The sequence below is a fragment of the Theileria orientalis genome, chromosome 2 (genome assembly GCF_000740895.1).
Source record: "Theileria orientalis strain Shintoku DNA, chromosome 2, complete genome".
In the NCBI taxonomy this organism is placed as follows: domain Eukaryota; phylum Apicomplexa; class Aconoidasida; order Piroplasmida; family Theileriidae; genus Theileria; species Theileria orientalis.
In genome coordinates this window covers 27331-44065 of record NC_025261.1, presented here as the reverse complement: position 1 = coordinate 44065, position 16735 = coordinate 27331, and the positions used below count along the sequence as shown (strand labels likewise).

Here is a 16735-nt window from a genome sequence, read left to right as displayed (position 1 = left end):
AAAAAGGTGTCATGTTGACCCTCAGTCCTTCCCAGCAAACAAGAGCGAAAGAGGAGCAAAGAGATCATTTAGAAGCAAAATAAAAGATGAGACTCACGATTTTGGGCCTTCTGCTCATGCTGGCGCAGCTAGCGCTGTCAATGGAGGGGACGGGTGGCGAAATTAAAAACGGACTTGAAGCGGCCAGCACACATACCAACGGCCTGCAAGCACTAAATTTAGAAGAAACGGAAGCGCAAGCGGAAGAATCTGCGGTTACAATCACCGAGGGGGACTCGGAGACGGCGAACAGCGACGCAACTAATTCCACAGTTGCGGAATCTCCCGAACCTGGCGGAAAAAATTCAGAATCGGCCTCCAGCACAGATAAAGAGGAAAACGGGAGTGTGGACGATAAACAGGCTCAGGAGACTGAATCGGAGCATCCCGGCGAGCCAAATTCACAAAGTATTCCGCCCGAAACCGGCGACGCACAACCAATGGAAATTGAACCACCGAAAGCGTGTTCAGGGGATGTGAGTGACAATAAAACACTAGTATTGGTCATCTCAAGTGATTCACAACCACAAACAAACAAACATAACGTGTGCATGAACGACAAGCCAGTGAAGCTGCACGTGCCAGTAAAAGGATACAAGTACGCTAAGATAAAGGATAAGGAAGTGACGATTTGGAAGGCGGAGGAGGAAGAATACGCGTACGCGGTGTACGAAGCAGTGGTAGGCAAGGAAAGGAACATGGTAATGATACTGGCAGGAGGAGCAGCGACGAACAAGCACTGCTACAAGAACCAGGGAGGCCTCTGGCTGAAGATTATGCCGTACATGTATTACGCGAAAATCTTCACGCCACTTGAGTCAGAAAAACAGTACACAGTGTATAGCCTGGACACCTCTGGATACTCTGGCAAACACAGCACACTGGTAGAGTGTTACCTGGACGAAGTGCACACTAAAATGTACTTCGATAGGAAGGGAAGCAGAGCGGGAGTGATAAGGTACGGAGACCAAAAGCTCTACGAAATAACGAGCCTGCTGGAGACGTTCTCGAAAGCTAAGATCTCTTTATTGTTCGAAAGGCCAGTGTACATGGACATAGAGCTGTTTACGCTCGCATTTAAGAGGAACGTGAGGTTCGCAATGCTCAACGGAGAGTGGAAGCCGATACCGAGCGCAGAGTACTACGAGAGCATGAATAGGTACAAGGAGTACCACAAAAACGCGAAGAACGAGAACTCGGAAGTGGTAGCGGTGAATTTAAACGGGCCGGACGAGGAGAAGCTGCTAATAACGAACAGGTCGCCGCCTGATAACTCAGTGAAGTCTGTGGAATATTCGCCGAAAAATGGCAAAAAAATAGGCTACGTAATCGCAGAAGGGCACATAATATGGATGAGTCCGCGCGGGGAAGACTGCACAGTGCTGTCGACCTACAAGCGCAACCTTGCAGTGCTGGTCATGATCGAGTACAAGGACGACCGGCCGACCGAGTTCCTAAGCTACGAGGCAAAGTGGACTGAGGTGCCCAAGCAGAAATACTACGACAAAATTGTTGAACTGTACACAATGTAGAGTAGGGCCGAGCGAAAACGCTTAAACCGCGCCAGGGGCGAACACACTAATATGCTCACCATATATAAGTATACGTACAGGTATATACACATACATAGAAGTATACGTACGTGACACCATACGAGTATGTACATACATATACATGCGTATGTAGCCATAAGTAAACACGAACGTAAAAGAAGGGGAAATTAAAACGTAAGACTGCATTTAAAGTTTGACTAAAAGCAAAGTTAAATCTAGCAAGTGGAGCTACTGCACTTATCACTAAGCGAAGAGTAACGCTTATTAAAATCGTCCTCGTCGACGGAACGCCAGCCCTCAGAAGTCTTTACTAAAAACCGCATCTTGGACGTAACAGATTTTACGATGATCTCAGCAAGCTTAGCCTGCCCGTTTTCACTGAATAGTTTAGCGTGGGTGCAAAAGTACTTGTCGTTCTTAACCCAGACGGTGGTGTCGCCGTCCTTGATCTCGCTGATAAGATTGTAGGATTTTGCGCGAATCTTGGTGAAGGGAACGCTCCTGCAGGTGCCCTTTTCAACTGAAAAGTACTTGGGGTCCAAGTTATTGACTTCAGCCTCGAGAATGTGAATCTCAGATTCGTCCTCCGCCTCGACCTCAACAGGTTCGGAGGGGGGTTCTTCCCGTTGAGTACCCAAATTAGAAGACTGTTCGGGTTTAATGAAGTCTTCGGGGGATACCTCGTCCTGTTCAGTACCTAAATTGGTATAGTGTTCGGGTTTAATGAAGTCTTCGGCGAATAAATCTTCCTGTTCAGTGCCCAAATTGAAAGACTGATCGGGTTGAATGAATTCATCGAAAGATATATCTTCCTGTTCAGTGCCTAAATTAGGAGCCTCTTCCTGCTCAATGTCTGAGAAGGCGTCCTCCAAATCAAAGTCGGGAACATCGGTCGGCTGCTCCTCGACAAAGTTGCGATCCAGCTCATCCAAGGTAGACTCAAAATCCTGAGAGGATATAGGGGTCCAAGTGCCACCGGAGTTGTTGAAGTACAAATAACTGTCGACGCCCAAGTCGGTCGACAGGAAGAGCTTCGCGAGCACGCGGGCCTCGTTGGAGAAGTAGATACGGACGAGGTTGCAAACCTGGTCAGAGTCAGTCCTCCAAATCAAGGTGCCGTCGAAAACCTCGATGAAGGAGCCGCCGGAAAGCGGCTTGTACTGGTTGAAGGTCAGCTTGTTCAAAGTGCTCGTCGACAGTCGAACCAGAGTTGTGTCAATCCTGGCAGTGTCAAGCTTGCAAAGCACCTTCCTCGTGGGCTCAGGCTCAGTGGACACCTTGGATAGCGATTCAAACGACGCGAGCTTCCTGGAGAAAATGTCCTCGTCGATTTCAAGCCAGTACCCGTTCGAAACGTGCTTGTGCAGGTGCGACTCCGAAAAGAGGGTCAGCTTCAGCAGCTGCGGGACGTTTTCGAAGTAGTAGACGAGGGCGATTTTGCAAGCTAAGCCCTGGCTGGGGGACTCCCACATCAGGTTGCCCTTGTCCGAGACCGACCTGATTCCGGAGGAGGCGTCCTTCAGCGACACTTCAATGAACAACACGCCATTGGCCCTGCCCGTGTTATAGTTAACGTGCTCAGGGTTAATGTTATTCGTGATGTCGACGTCGTACAGGTCAAGGTCCGAATCATCGTCCTCATCCTGAGCGTCTCCGGCCTCCCTGTTGATCTTATTCATGAACTCCGTGTAGTTAATTTCAGTCCATTTTTTACGGAGAAAGGCGAAGAACATGTTTGTTTCATCGTGGTCGAGGTTCTGGAGGAGAATCTTCAGGAGATAAGGGTGATCGTCGTCGTAATACACGCTCACCTCTCGGGCCAGGAACAGATCCGAGTTCGCCTTCCAAACCGTGGACTCGTTGGCGGTTATTGACGTGAAAAACTTTTCTTTGGATGAAAACAACTTCTGCTTTAAACTCGACTCGCCAACCGCCTCAGTTGTCTCAGCCTCAAACGTGTTCTTGGAGTTGAAGTCTGCCAGTTCCAGGGCAACGCACTTGGACACGAGAACTGCAATGGAGCCCAGCAGGTTGTTAAAGCCGTCCAAATCCATCGTGATGAAGTCGTTGGAGAATCTGTACAAAAACACCTTACTGTTCCTCGAATCTGGGATGACGAAGTCCAGCTCTGCCAGAACCACCAAGTCTGCGAAGAAGTAAGAGCGAACGACCGCGCAGTCTTCATCCACGTCGAGCGAGTAGACCAGATCCTCAGAAAATATAATTTTACTGAAGAAGTAGCCCTCGTTCGCTCTGAACTCTTTGTATTCGAGTCCCTTGAATTTACCGGTCTTTTCCACCGACTCGGCGTTTCCTGACGATACGTCAAGCGGCAATTTTTTGTTCTGGCTCTCCTTCAGCCTGTCCAACTCCCTTTCAAGCTCAGCCAGCTTCGAAGTAAACTCGTCCGCTCCTATGGTTTTAACGTTGAGGTCTAGGATCTCCAGGTAGTATAGCGACCCCGGTCCAGACTCGTCTATACCTAACGTGCGGTACTTGACCAACTGAGGCCCATTGGTCCCATAGAACACATGAATGAAAACACACAATACAGAATCCGACTTTGACCTGAACAGAAACACATTTACGTCGGTGATATCTGTAAAGACGTAGCCGTCTTTGGGTGCGAACATTTTATTCATGACCAGCCCGTTAACGAAGCACGTGTAAACGTTCGGGTCGTCGACGTTGATGTTCAAGTATATCTTGTTAACGTTATCCAGGATTGTGTAGCGCCTCTGTAGCTGCGTCCTGCAGAAGGCACACTGGTCCTCGTCGGAGTCCGACTTGTTGTACTCCTTGAGCGTGAAGTCGTACTCTATGAAGTTCCTCAGCTTCACGAACTTCCCGTTGACGAAATTGAAGTACAACTCTGGAGTTGTGTTGCTGACTATCGATATGCTCACCATTTTTTCTGACTTGTTCCCCTTCAGCAGCGAGACCTTCTTGCAGCGATTTCTGGTCGATGACCACAAAATGTTAGAGCCGTAGCTCACCTTGTTCAAGACATATCCCGACTTTGGGAAGTATTTCCCGTGGGTGAACTTACCCTCGGTGGTTTCAATGTAGAGGAAATTCGACTCATTAACGTTTGCACTAAGGTTCAGAGTCACATTGGAGACAAAGGGTATAGACTCCTTCAACCTGTTGTACTCCGTCTTGTAGTCAACCTGGTTTATCTCAGAGAAGGCTCCATCGAGCTTTTTGAAGAACTTAGCCGTCGACAAATTAGTCAGCGCCGAAATGTTCAAAACGATCAACTCTGAGCCCTTGTAAAACTTATTTCTCGTTATGCACGAGCACTTTTCGTTTGCCAGGCCCTGCCACAGCATGTTGTGGCCGTCCAGTATCCTTGCCAGCTTAAAGAGCGACTTAGTTATGAACTTCGTTACGTGTACTCCGTCGTCGTATTCGACATAATAGTCGAAAAATTGTTCCTTGGGCGTTTTGTTCAGGTTGAGTAGAATTGAGCTGTCCAGAAGGTTGTAACTCGCTCTCATCTTTTCGAATAATGCGTCATATTCCGTGTTGTCAATGGTCTCAAAATTTGCGCTGTGCCTCTTGAAAAAGTGTATCGCGTCTCCAGTTCTAACCTGCGTGACCAGCTTTATCAGTTGCGAAAGGTCTTTTCTGTGATGAACGTATAGTTTGCTGAATTTGTCCGACTTTTTGTTATCCCAGATCAGCATCGAGCCGTCCGTGATTGAGGGGACGTGTACCTTTTTAGTGCACAGAAATTCGTACGTGTCGACCTCTTCGAGTTTAAAGCTGTTTCTCAGGAAGACTCTGGTGTTGTGGTCGCTTATGTCGAGTGCCTGCGGTTCAGAGTCCTCCTCTGGAGCTCCTGGTTCAGGCTCTGGCCGGGGTTTCTGGCGTCTCACCTGTTCTGGCTGAGGGCCTGGACGAGGTTCCTGGTGTCTTTCGTGTTCTGGTGGACATTCTGGCTGAGGTCTCTCACGCCTCACCTCCTCGGGGTCAGGCTCTGGACTGCCTTCCTCGCGACGCTCCTCCTCCGGCTGAGCTTCTGAACGTGTGAAATGTGCCTGTTGAGGCTGAATTGGCGGTTCTTCTTCCACAGTGTACTCCGTGTATTCTTTATAATCAGCTGCGTCGCTCGAGTCTGGGCCGTCGGCCGAGTCTGGCTCCTCAATGATTACTTCAGCTTCCTCTTCAGAGACCTCTGCATCTTCCTGATCAGCTCTCTGTTTTTCCTGCTGATATTTTCTAAACTCATTTGGGTCTACCAGTTTTGTATTAAATTTCCTAAAGTCCTCATCGGAAACAGTCCTGTAAACGCTATCTTCGTAGATGAAATTTAGCGTCGATCTCTCGTCGTGGTTATCCATTAACGTCAAGTTAATTCCATATATAACTCCCTGTTTCTTAAGCAATATTACTGAAATGCATCTTTCATTTGCTGAATCCCAGAGTATGTTCTCGCCCTTGAGGACAGTGTTCAATATATATCCTCGTCTGGGAGTGTATGTCGTCAGCTCAATGCCGAACTTCTCGTCGGTCTCAATTAAAAACCCTTCCTCTTCGGGCAATTTTAAAATGTTAAACTCCAGGTAGCCTGATATCGGCACGTGATGCTTCAACCTCAAAAATTTATTCATGAATGTGTAGTACTCAACTTCATTCCAGATTCCATCTTTGTACATGAAGTTGATGAATTTGCTCTCCTCATTCGTTTTTAACTTCAACATCACCAGGTGGTACCTTGCGAAGAAGAAATATGCGATAATATTCTCAACGTACGACATTGAGGACCTATTCACCCAAATAGGCCTAAAGTCGTCATAGACTGACACAAGCTTATATGGAGGAATCGTCTCCACCAACAACGTGGGTACTCCGTCGTGATACTTAATCACCGACTTAAAAACGTGTTCATTTAAAGATTTCGAAGCTATGTCAAAATGAACTGATGAATCGTTCAGTTGACTAGGGTCCAATCTTAATAAATCATACTCTTGCTGAGATATAGAAACAAATTTTCCATCCAACCTCTTATAATAAATCTCATTTTTCTTCTTGGAAGTAACTTTTATGACTAAATGTATGAGATGGATTAAAAATTTTTTTGTAATGGTGGATGCCGATAGGCATTGCGTCAATTTTTGTTTATCTTCCCATATAACATTAGCTCCATCGGTAATTTTAGTTATTTGTACTCCGCTTTTCGGTGTGTAAACGTGTTCTTCGTAGCCGCTATAAGTAGAATCCTTAACGGTTATCTCCTTCTCATTGATTTGAAGTAGGTTCATAAGACTAGAAAACCTGCCATGGTTAAAACAATAAGACGCAGAGATTATTAAGGTTATCCCCGGAAGGATCAAATCCATTAATTACGTCATAATGTGTAACCAAGAAGATGCTCGTCCGTGCATACTTCCGTGGAAGCATGGGGGAGTGAAAGGAATCCACGGAATAGAGCTGAAAAGAGCCATTGAATATTTGACTTCCATTTATATATTGGTGTTGAATTTGAGGGAAATTTACCAATAGTGTCTTAAAAAATATAAATAGTACAAGATATTGTGGTGTAACACTCCTAAAATTTATTAAGCGTAAATATTACCATTATTATTAAATTTTCATGTAAAAAAGTAACACATTGATTCGTAATATTTATTGTTGTTTTATTTATGATTTTCTTGTTTATAAACGGTTTATTTTAACCATCTTTAAAAATAACATTTTAAACTTATTATTTAAAATATTGTTTAATATTTATATCTGACAATATTTGTGTAATAATGTGTACCAGTGTTTAGAGATGGATAACTATTACACTTTTTAGCATATATTCATGTACGACAATAAGATGGTACCAAACACACTAACAAGTAAAATAAGTTTCATATTTAAAATATAAATAAAATATTGTATCACATTACAAAATTGTGTCTAACACAACTGATTAACATTTGTTAACGAACATTGTAATGGAACTTAGCGTGGAATCCGATAAAGTACAAAATAAAATGCTGAAATGTTAAATTAATACTTTATCCTTAATAATACTTTCCCAGAAGGTGGACTAATGCGTGGCTTGGTAATCCACTCTTTACTAGGCCTTCATAATAATATCTAGTGAGATTGTCATGTAGGAAGCTAGCTAATGAAGGTAAGTCGAGATATTGCAATTTCCCATCATAGCCGTATACCTTGTAATAACTTCCCAAGGGTTCGCTATAATATTCTGCAAGAACTCCATACCAATTCTTGCAGTCAGAAAATGCCAACAGAAGAGTGAGGACTTCGCCTTCGTTGAATTTGAGGAATGAGAGAGGCTTTGGTGTTAATTTTGCGGTAGTACTGAGTCCATCGAGAGTAGCGCCAAGTTTTGGCAGTAAATATGCGAATCTGACGACAGCTTGGTCGTAACTGCCAGAAGTTGGATAGGTATAATAGTAATACTTGGCAACTCTATTATCCTTAGCAGTGTTCTTATCAAGAACTAGTGGAACTGCGTAAGAATAAGAGGCTATCAACAGATATAATAAGGCGAAAACTTTATTCATTTTAACAAAACTAAAAATACGAAAATAAGACTACTGATTATTACTACGCAATAAATGTATGGGGATGTTGAAACTTGATGGGATTCCAAAATAATATAAATGGCCGTAGAAATTACACATTTGGAAAATATGGAAGGTAATTAAGTAGGATGATGTGCATATTTTAGGGGTCGTTTTGAGTGAGGAGATTCGATGATTTAGGCGCTAGTTTAGACGTAACATGTAAACGCACAACTGAGAGAAAACAAAAATTCTAAAATAGCTGTAAAAAAATGCTTTGTCTAAAATGAGTAGCGCATCACAACATTTTGTTTAGCTTCACACATTGATAATACAGATAGTACAAAGCATAGATAAGAGTTGATGTACTGATCTTGGCCCTCAGACATGACGATACCAAATAACATTAAAATGGACTTTTTTTATGCGGAGTGTATGGGTATTGTGTCAATCCACTTCATTTTAAGTTATTTCCAGCCCACACATATGGATTTATAATTAGAAAAAATGCAGTTTACAGAGCCAAATTTAAGATTTTGCCATTAGATTTATCATGAACAATACAAGAATGGTAGCAATAAATAATATAATCTACTGAAGGTATACAAGAGGGGAAATTAAAGAAGATATTGCCAATATTTTAAACAATAGTAGCCTTCTTTGAAGGAATAACGTGCCTTTTATATGACCCCATGAGCACCATAAAAGTTACATAAATAATCGCGCCACAAATCAAGTATGAATACATATCAATTAGTGAGATAAAATAGACAAATACCTATATATGAGCAGTTTGCTGTATTCTAAAACTCTTCTTGTAGATAAAAACAAGGGAGTTGCACTTTTACACACCACTCATCAAACAACGGAAATGCGTAAATATATGGTGTATAGAGTTCAAGCAGGTTTCTAGTTAACGTAAATCAAATCTAGATCTTTAATCCTTTGTCTTTCCGATAGTTTTGATGGCCACCAAGTAAAATTAATCACGTAGATCTGAATTTTAACCAGTCAAATCGGTACCAATTACACACCTGAACCGATATATTCGTCAGATACATAGTCTCCGGTCAGATTTTCGCTGAGACAAGTCGCCCTGTAAGTCCTGTTGATTAACTAGATACATAGACGAAACTTAAAATATTATATCTTCATTACACACCCCCATTCGGAATGAAATACTATACGTACGTAGTCATTACGAGTTTTTAAAAAATGGAGAAAAATATTGTATTTAGATCTTTAATCAGTTGTATAACTATCGCCGCCGTAATCAAGTACGTAAAGTGTTCTGATGATGAGAAGAAGTCAACATCGGTACAAAAAAAATTTCAATCCCATGGATCTATTAGAGGATCTCAATTTGGTGAATTCGGGTCCTCATCAACGATATCTACGCTGCTAACGTCAAGACAGGCCTCCGTTTCTGCGAAATCTATTGATTCTCTCCTTTTCTTCTCCAGCTTTGGAGAATCTTCCTCTTCTGATACGTTGATCGTAACAGCAGACGATGAGAGTTTATCGGAGCGTGTGACAAACGACGCCACCAAATACGACAAAAGGTGTGCTAGTGACACGTGCGAATACGTTTTTAACGAAGAAACAAGGTGTGTCGAGGTGATTCACCAAAGGAAAACGATATGGAAATATGATCCTAATACCTACGGTCATAATTTCCCTGAGAGGGTGTTAATTAACTACTCCTCTAAAGCATGCTGGGTTTTCTTCGAAAAGGTGTTCTATATATTTAAATACAGATGCAAATGGAAGATGATATATAAGGACCCCGGAAAGGCGACGATCCTGGACATTAAGTCCAGAATTCACAGTCCAGCATATGTTTCATATTATGATGAAAGCCTACAAATGAAAACGTTTATTGCAAACGAGCACGTGCTTTTCAGAGCAGTAACTCAAGGCAACAATTACGTATGGATCGCCGATAGCCCCTTTGGATACGCAGATAAAGTAATAGTAAGAGGCCTAGGCAGTTCAAGTAAAAAGCTGATAATTCATGTGCTTGACGGACCACATAAGGAATTTAAAAAGTTAGGAGGTATTTTGAGCCTTAAGAACCAGTGGACTGAGAAGGTGGATGACGTTGAACAGAAAACATATGAGGAATGTGTATCATCGAATCTAATAAATCTGGATATAAATACAAAGAATTCCACAAATCAGTTCATCTACACTAGAGATAATGAGACTGATTCTGACGTTTATGTTCCAATAGATGGATATTACATTCAAGTGATTAGACAATCTCATGGCATCGACAAACTGCGCCAATTTAAAATATGGTCAGCTGATAATCCGAAGGAATACGTTAGAAAGGCCGTAGTCACCTACACAGATTCTAGTGCCAGTAAAATAATTATATGGACAATTGATGGAGCTAAGAAGTGTTTCCACAAGCCCATAAAGTATTTGTTCTGGGCAGAAAAAGACTGTAACAGAGAGTCATCACTGTTGCCTATAAACAAACATCCAAGGGATATTTTGATTGTAACCTTGAATGATGAAGATGACTTTAAGTTTGACCGTAATAACACGAGTAAATATACTGTCCGTAGGTATAATCATATCCTACAATACAGTTTTACTGAAAATGCCAAGTGTGTGGAAGTAGGATCGAAAAACAGTGTCATATGGAAGCACGATGCAAAGAAGTTCCCTGATTATGTGAAGGAATTGTACGTTAATATGAAGAACAGAGAAATCAGATTCAACGCATACCACTCACACTATATTTACCAGTATAACTACGAGTGGTTGGCTAATAGCTCTAATGAGAAGAAGCGACTTGTTGATTCTGAATTTAGTATTTTCAGCTTTGACATTGACTCTGTTATTAGGGAAAATGACTATTCACATTATATTGAGAGTGAAGTTGATTCGATGATAAAGTTGGTTTTTAAACCTGGTGTTAGATGTGTTGAATTGAAATATGAGAATAAGAGCATATGGCAGCACATTGATGATCCAGATAATGGATATCCGTTATCGATATATATTCATAAAGTACTGAAGGTTGTGTTCCTTGAAATGAGCTCTGATATAACAAACTTTTATAGATTTAGTGATGGTGAATGGAAATTGGAGACATTAGTCAAGAATGAAAATTTCAAGAAATCACAAATTAAAGTGATAACTAAAGAAAACGATATAATTAAAGAGAATGATATAACTAAATATGAAGATGTGTCATTCGGTTTGATAACGGCCTTCAGATTCAAAGGCACAATTGATCTTATTCAAATTAAGTTTAACAATAATGTCATATACCACTCCGAAAATGCCAGCTCATTGGACTATCCCATTTCCATATTTTTCCTCAACAATTCAAAGAAAAGGTTAATTTGGGATAAAGAAAAGGGTTACTATATGTTTCCTCAAAAGAAAGAACCAAAATCCCATAAGTATAGTATTGCCCCTAAAAGGATAGACTATAGAAGATCGTATCATGGTGAGTCGTTAGATAAGTACGATTTTAACCGAGGCAAGGGGAAGTATAGAGGAAAATCTCCAGCTGAAGGAGCTAAGGATTTTGTATTAATAGATATTGATGTTTCAGCGAACCAAGGCACAGAGGAGTTTGAATTGGAATACAGATTTGACACTAAAACAAAAATTTTCACACCAAAGAAAGGTTTCCTGTTTAAATCATTTAGAGACGAAGTTGGACTGGTTTGGCTTGCAAACAATACTAGTGAGCTCTCGGATAAAATATACTTATTCTTTGACGACCACGCTAATAAAGAGTTGATTTACAGGCAAGTGGACGGATGTAAAAGACATTTTTATAAAAAACGCAAGGCGCTGAGATGGGCACTAGACGAAACATTCGCTAGGACTTCAGTGGTTCCAATCTCGGAACAGCCTGAGGATATTTCCGTTTTCACAATAGATGATGTGGACCCGTCTAAGTGCAATAAAAATGATTTTAGGAAGTATCAATTGCACAAATATGGGAATTTGTATCATTACGTCTTTAATCAAAATTCTAAATGTGTAGAAGTAAAGAGTAAAAGAAAGAGTCTGTGGAGATGTGAAGGGAATATGCATCCTAAAGAAATGTACATAGATTGTTATAGCAAAAACATGATTTTAAACGATTTTAGGTCACACTATATTTACCAGTATAACTACGAGTGGTTGGCTAATAGCTCTAATGAGAAGAAGCGACTTGTTGATTCTGAATTTAGTATTTTCAGCTTTGACATTGACTCTGTTATTAGGGAAAATGACTATTCACATTATATTGAGAGTGAAGTTGATTCGATGATAAAGTTGGTTTTTAAACCTGGTGTTAGATGTGTTGAATTGAAATATGAGAATAAGAGCATATGGCAGCACATTGATGATCCAGATAATGGATATCCGTTATCGATATATATTCATAAAGTACTGAAGGTTGTGTTCCTTGAAATGAGCTCTGATATAACAAACTTTTATAGATTTAGTGATGGTGAATGGAAATTGGAGACATTAGTCAAGAATGAAAATTTCAAGAAATCACAAATTAAAGTGATAACTAAAGAAAACGATATAATTAAAGAGAATGATATAACTAAATATGAAGATGTGTCATTCGGTTTGATAACGGCCTTCAGATTTGCAAACACAGTCGACTATGTTGAAATATATTATCGCGGAAACCTGTTGTTTAAGAATTCTAATACTGACTTTTTAAATATCCACTTCCTAGAGGTCTATTTCTTGTCATTCTACGGTAGAATCCTAGTTTGGGATCACGATAAGTCATTTTGTATATATCCGGATGAGTTGTAATAAGAGTATTCTTTGAGTTGAGGAAATTGAAATTCAGTTTAAGGATAAGCAATCTCCAAATTCTAAAGCGATTGTAACATAAAGTAAAATTAGTGATGCAGTTTATTAAGATAGGTAAAAGTTTGTTTTATTGACATTTCAGACACCTATATCTTAATTTTTGTTAACGAAATGGTAGTATGCTTAAGTATGTACAATATTTTGCGAATTTGCAGTAAAACCCCTTATCATAATTTTCAAAGCATTAATCATAGAATATTTTATAAATATTACATGTTAGATATACTTATTTATGGTTTTATAAGAATTTATTAACATAAACTCACACTGGTTGGCCGATGTGTATAATTACATATTATCATAAACCATCAATATTTTTATAATTATTATGCCTTCTTAAATAAAATAAATTTATAAATGATTATAATATAAATAAAGTTGAATTGTATGAATAAAATAGGAGGTTAGATATCTGGAGGTGCAGCGGCATCGAAAAATGGTTAACTGCAGTTGCGATTTATTACACATGAGAATGGATATAAATGATTTGTGCAGTCGATTTATAAATGGCTTAATAATTCCCCATGGCTTCAGGAATCTCAGTAGAAATAATTTTCAATTTAAGGATTCCAACATCATGGACACACACACTGCAATCAAATTACTAATTTTGTACTTTGTACTAAAATACAAGAGGAATTTTGTAAATTCCATGAACAAAGATTCTGAAAGTTTGTTAGAAACAGGAGTTGTCGGAGCCGAAGAGTATTCTAGTGAGATTTCACTAGCCGATATCAAGATAACAACATTCGGTCTTTATAACAAAGAGTATAGAGTAAACGATAATAGGAGGTATGAAACTCTTAGATTCCCCCGGGACCAAGCGTTTTTGTACATTTTCAAAGATGACTCGAAGTGTGTAGAGATAAATGTCGGTAATAAAAATCTATGGAGATATCTGCCTGAAGAACATGGCGATGAATTCCCGAAGCTAATTTATTTCAGAACAGTTCCAAAAGAAGTAACTGTTTATTTCAACGATAATATGACGTACAATTATGCGTTGAACTTCAACAATTGGTCTATGAAGTCGGGAAGATTAAACTATTTGACACTATCACCAGTACCTCGAAAGTCATTAGTGGATCTGGACGTCAATTGCAAGTCAACGACGGAAAAGTTCAAATACACCGGGAATATTAGCAACATTGATACATACGAAACGAAAGGAGAATACAAATTTAGAAGGGTTAAAAGTGCTAGTAGAGAATTATGGAGGTCACAATTCACCAAATACGCAACCCAAGTAAACATTTATCACACAAGCAGTGGGAAAATGGTACTAATAATGCATCTCGAGAATGGAACAAGGGCACTGTCACTAAAGGATGAATTCAAAGATATCGATTGGTGTGAAGAAGTGGAACCGTCAGAGGCATTTTTAATGAAGGTTCACTCCAGGACTGAGGAAAGACTTGCCAACAACCACTTCAAGGTAATCACAGCAGATGATCCTAATGGCACAAACCCAAGAGAAAACGATGTGACCAAATTTGTGGCAACGACAATAACTCGCAGGTGCCTATTCATACACTTCAACGAACGAATCAAGTATATAGAATTGGTACATAATGACAGAACGATATGGAAGTATATAGATACCGATGGGGACGACTATATACAATCGTTGCATTATGTTCCGGAAGATAAAAGGATCGTAGTATGGTTCAACGATAAGCTGCCTATGGTGTATCATATGGATGAAGAAAATGTATGTTAAAATAAAAGTTAAATAAAGATAAAACAATATTATGAAAAATAAAATCATATTAACAAAAAATAAAAATGTAAAATATAAATCTAATCATAAAAAATGCAGAATAGTTTCAACATCAAAATAAAGTATCAAATGTAAAATAGTACAGTTTAACTAATAAAAATATAGATAATTTCATGTATAATTTATATGTGTATATATTATATATATAAATAAAATATGTGTATACACAAAAGTATATAAATATGAGTCATAACAATGATTCTGACACCACATGTGAATAAATACAACTTACAAAATAAACCACTTAACACATATTTTTTATACAAATAATATATTACAGGTAATCTTTGATGCTCATTCTAAAATCATTAATTGTGTCTTTAGATGCCTTTTTGAAGGTGTTCTTAAAAATGTACCAAAATGCGTTTGACTTAGACATTCTGTGATTCGGCCTAAACTTTGGAAACTTATAACCGAGGCCAATTCGTGTGACATTGTAACCCACGGCTATTTTTAAATATATGAACCTAATTGTTTGACAAAAAAACTGGTGTGCCATAAGAACACCAACATCGCCAATAAAGTCCTCAGACAAGAAAATCACTTTTGCAACTCCTGCAAAACTAAGTGGATCCAAAAAGCTGAAACAAAATGCTGAGGTGAAAGTCATGCTCAGGACCCTAGGTCGTGAATTTCTAATTGCCTTGGCAGATGGTATACGTGTGTGAATTGCCAAAAAAGCATATATAAAAATCACTACCATAGGAATTGCAAGAATCCATCCAGAATTAAATTCTGGTTCCCATTGACGAAACTTGTCAGTTGTTTCTAAGGAGCATAGTAAAACTGGTCCAGAAATATTCGCTATGGGTAGTATCATGGTAATCATGTGGCACTTTTCTCTAGGTAAAAAACTGAATGGGAGGATACCGGGAAATGGTATATCAAAAAGAAGGGATCCAACCGATAACATGAAGAAAGGGGAAAAGGTTCTACCAAACGTGTATATAAAATCACGAGGTTGACGAATTTTTTGATTACCTTTAAGTGAAACATCTCCGTTTGTACCATTATTTGTATCTCCACTTACCTGGTCCTTTTCTTCATTGACTAACGTTGGACAACGAGTACTATCATAATAAAACAACAGTCCCACAGCTGTAGCAGTTAAAATAGAGCAAAACAGGAATTGGCAACGTATTTTGGCAAGCGGATTATGAGGAAAGATTAAATCCAGGAAAAACTGAATAAGAAAGGTCAAAAGACGTGATAGATGAGCAAATAATACAATGGCTGTTCCATGTTGTGGAAATAAAGCATATATAGAACCTCCAAAGCAACCCATTCCAAACGCTTCAACACCTAAAATTAAATAAACGTGGAATCCTACATTAGGTGAAAAACAAGTAGTAAAAAACAATATAATACGAAAAGTGAGAAGAATGACAAAAGAACCCTGATTAATCTTCATGCGAATAAAATATTGATCGCCTTCAGAAAAAGCTATCAAGGTCTTATAAAAAATGTACTCGCTTGTTAGGCCGATCAGGAACATGAGAGACCTAAAGCAGACCAGTTTATCCAAGTAAATGCTGGTGTTGTGGATGGCTATGTTAAATCCTATGGCTATTTGTGCTGCGATAATTTCTATTTGAAAGTAGAGAATATAAAGAGAAGTAGAAACAACGGCAACAATTGCCTTACAAGTGAAAACCTCAGTAGCAGTAACATCATAGGTTTCGTCCTCTTTCATTGTTGTATTTTACATTAAATAATAGCTGTTTAAATCCATTTTCTCGGTATTAACATGTTATGTTTCAACATTGGGAGTTATGAGGATAAATTGTTTTAAAATTATGGGAAATTTGCGAATTTTCGCCAAACAGAAATAAAATAATTATAACTACATTGTGAGTGATTTTAACAACTGAAATGTGTCCAGAAAGTAAAAATAGGACAACCGATGGGGTTTGAATATACACCTAAAATTGAAAACGGATATTATTAATATATTATTATGAAAATTTTATAATGAAAATTTTATA

General features: G+C 39.1%; 7 protein-coding genes across 7 annotated transcripts; 4 read left to right on the top strand and 3 right to left on the bottom strand.

The window, feature by feature from the left end:
• Window positions 1–86: 86 nt before the first annotated feature.
• On the top strand, window positions 87–1571 carry TOT_020000014 (conserved hypothetical protein; the record flags this gene model as incomplete). Its single annotated transcript, XM_009691747.1, has 2 exons — window positions 87–704; window positions 1059–1571. The coding sequence occupies 2 exons, from the start codon at window positions 87–89 to the stop codon at window positions 1569–1571; spliced, it is 1131 nt and encodes a 376-aa protein (XP_009690042.1).
• A 236-nt stretch (window positions 1572–1807) lies between these two features.
• TOT_020000013 (uncharacterized protein) lies at window positions 1808–6937 on the bottom strand (the record flags this gene model as incomplete). The annotated part of the gene is made up of 1 exon (XM_009691746.1): window positions 1808–6937. The coding sequence occupies one exon, from the start codon at window positions 6935–6937 to the stop codon at window positions 1808–1810; it is 5130 nt and encodes a 1709-aa protein (XP_009690041.1).
• A 672-nt stretch (window positions 6938–7609) lies between these two features.
• TOT_020000012 (conserved hypothetical protein) lies at window positions 7610–8119 on the bottom strand (the record flags this gene model as incomplete). The annotated part of the gene is made up of 1 exon (XM_009691745.1): window positions 7610–8119. The coding sequence occupies one exon, from the start codon at window positions 8117–8119 to the stop codon at window positions 7610–7612; it is 510 nt and encodes a 169-aa protein (XP_009690040.1).
• A 784-nt stretch (window positions 8120–8903) lies between these two features.
• Window positions 8904–9032, top strand: TOT_020000011 (hypothetical protein; the record flags this gene model as incomplete). The annotated part of the gene is made up of 1 exon (XM_009691744.1): window positions 8904–9032. The coding sequence occupies one exon, from the start codon at window positions 8904–8906 to the stop codon at window positions 9030–9032; it is 129 nt and encodes a 42-aa protein (XP_009690039.1).
• A 302-nt stretch (window positions 9033–9334) lies between these two features.
• Window positions 9335–12910, top strand: TOT_020000010 (uncharacterized protein; the record flags this gene model as incomplete). The annotated part of the gene is made up of 4 exons (XM_009691743.1): window positions 9335–10369; window positions 10520–10587; window positions 10612–10812; window positions 10843–12910. 4 exons carry the CDS (start codon window positions 9335–9337, stop codon window positions 12908–12910), a joined length of 3372 nt encoding a protein of 1123 aa, XP_009690038.1.
• A 496-nt stretch (window positions 12911–13406) lies between these two features.
• Window positions 13407–14971, top strand: TOT_020000009 (conserved hypothetical protein; the record flags this gene model as incomplete). The annotated part of the gene is made up of 2 exons (XM_009691742.1): window positions 13407–14681; window positions 14924–14971. 2 exons carry the CDS (start codon window positions 13407–13409, stop codon window positions 14969–14971), a joined length of 1323 nt encoding a protein of 440 aa, XP_009690037.1.
• Window positions 14972–15024: 53 nt separating this feature from the next.
• Window positions 15025–16443, bottom strand: TOT_020000008 (conserved hypothetical protein; the record flags this gene model as incomplete). Its single annotated transcript, XM_009691741.1, has 2 exons — window positions 15025–16052; window positions 16146–16443. 2 exons carry the CDS (start codon window positions 16441–16443, stop codon window positions 15025–15027), a joined length of 1326 nt encoding a protein of 441 aa, XP_009690036.1.
• Window positions 16444–16735: the final 292 nt, after the last annotated feature.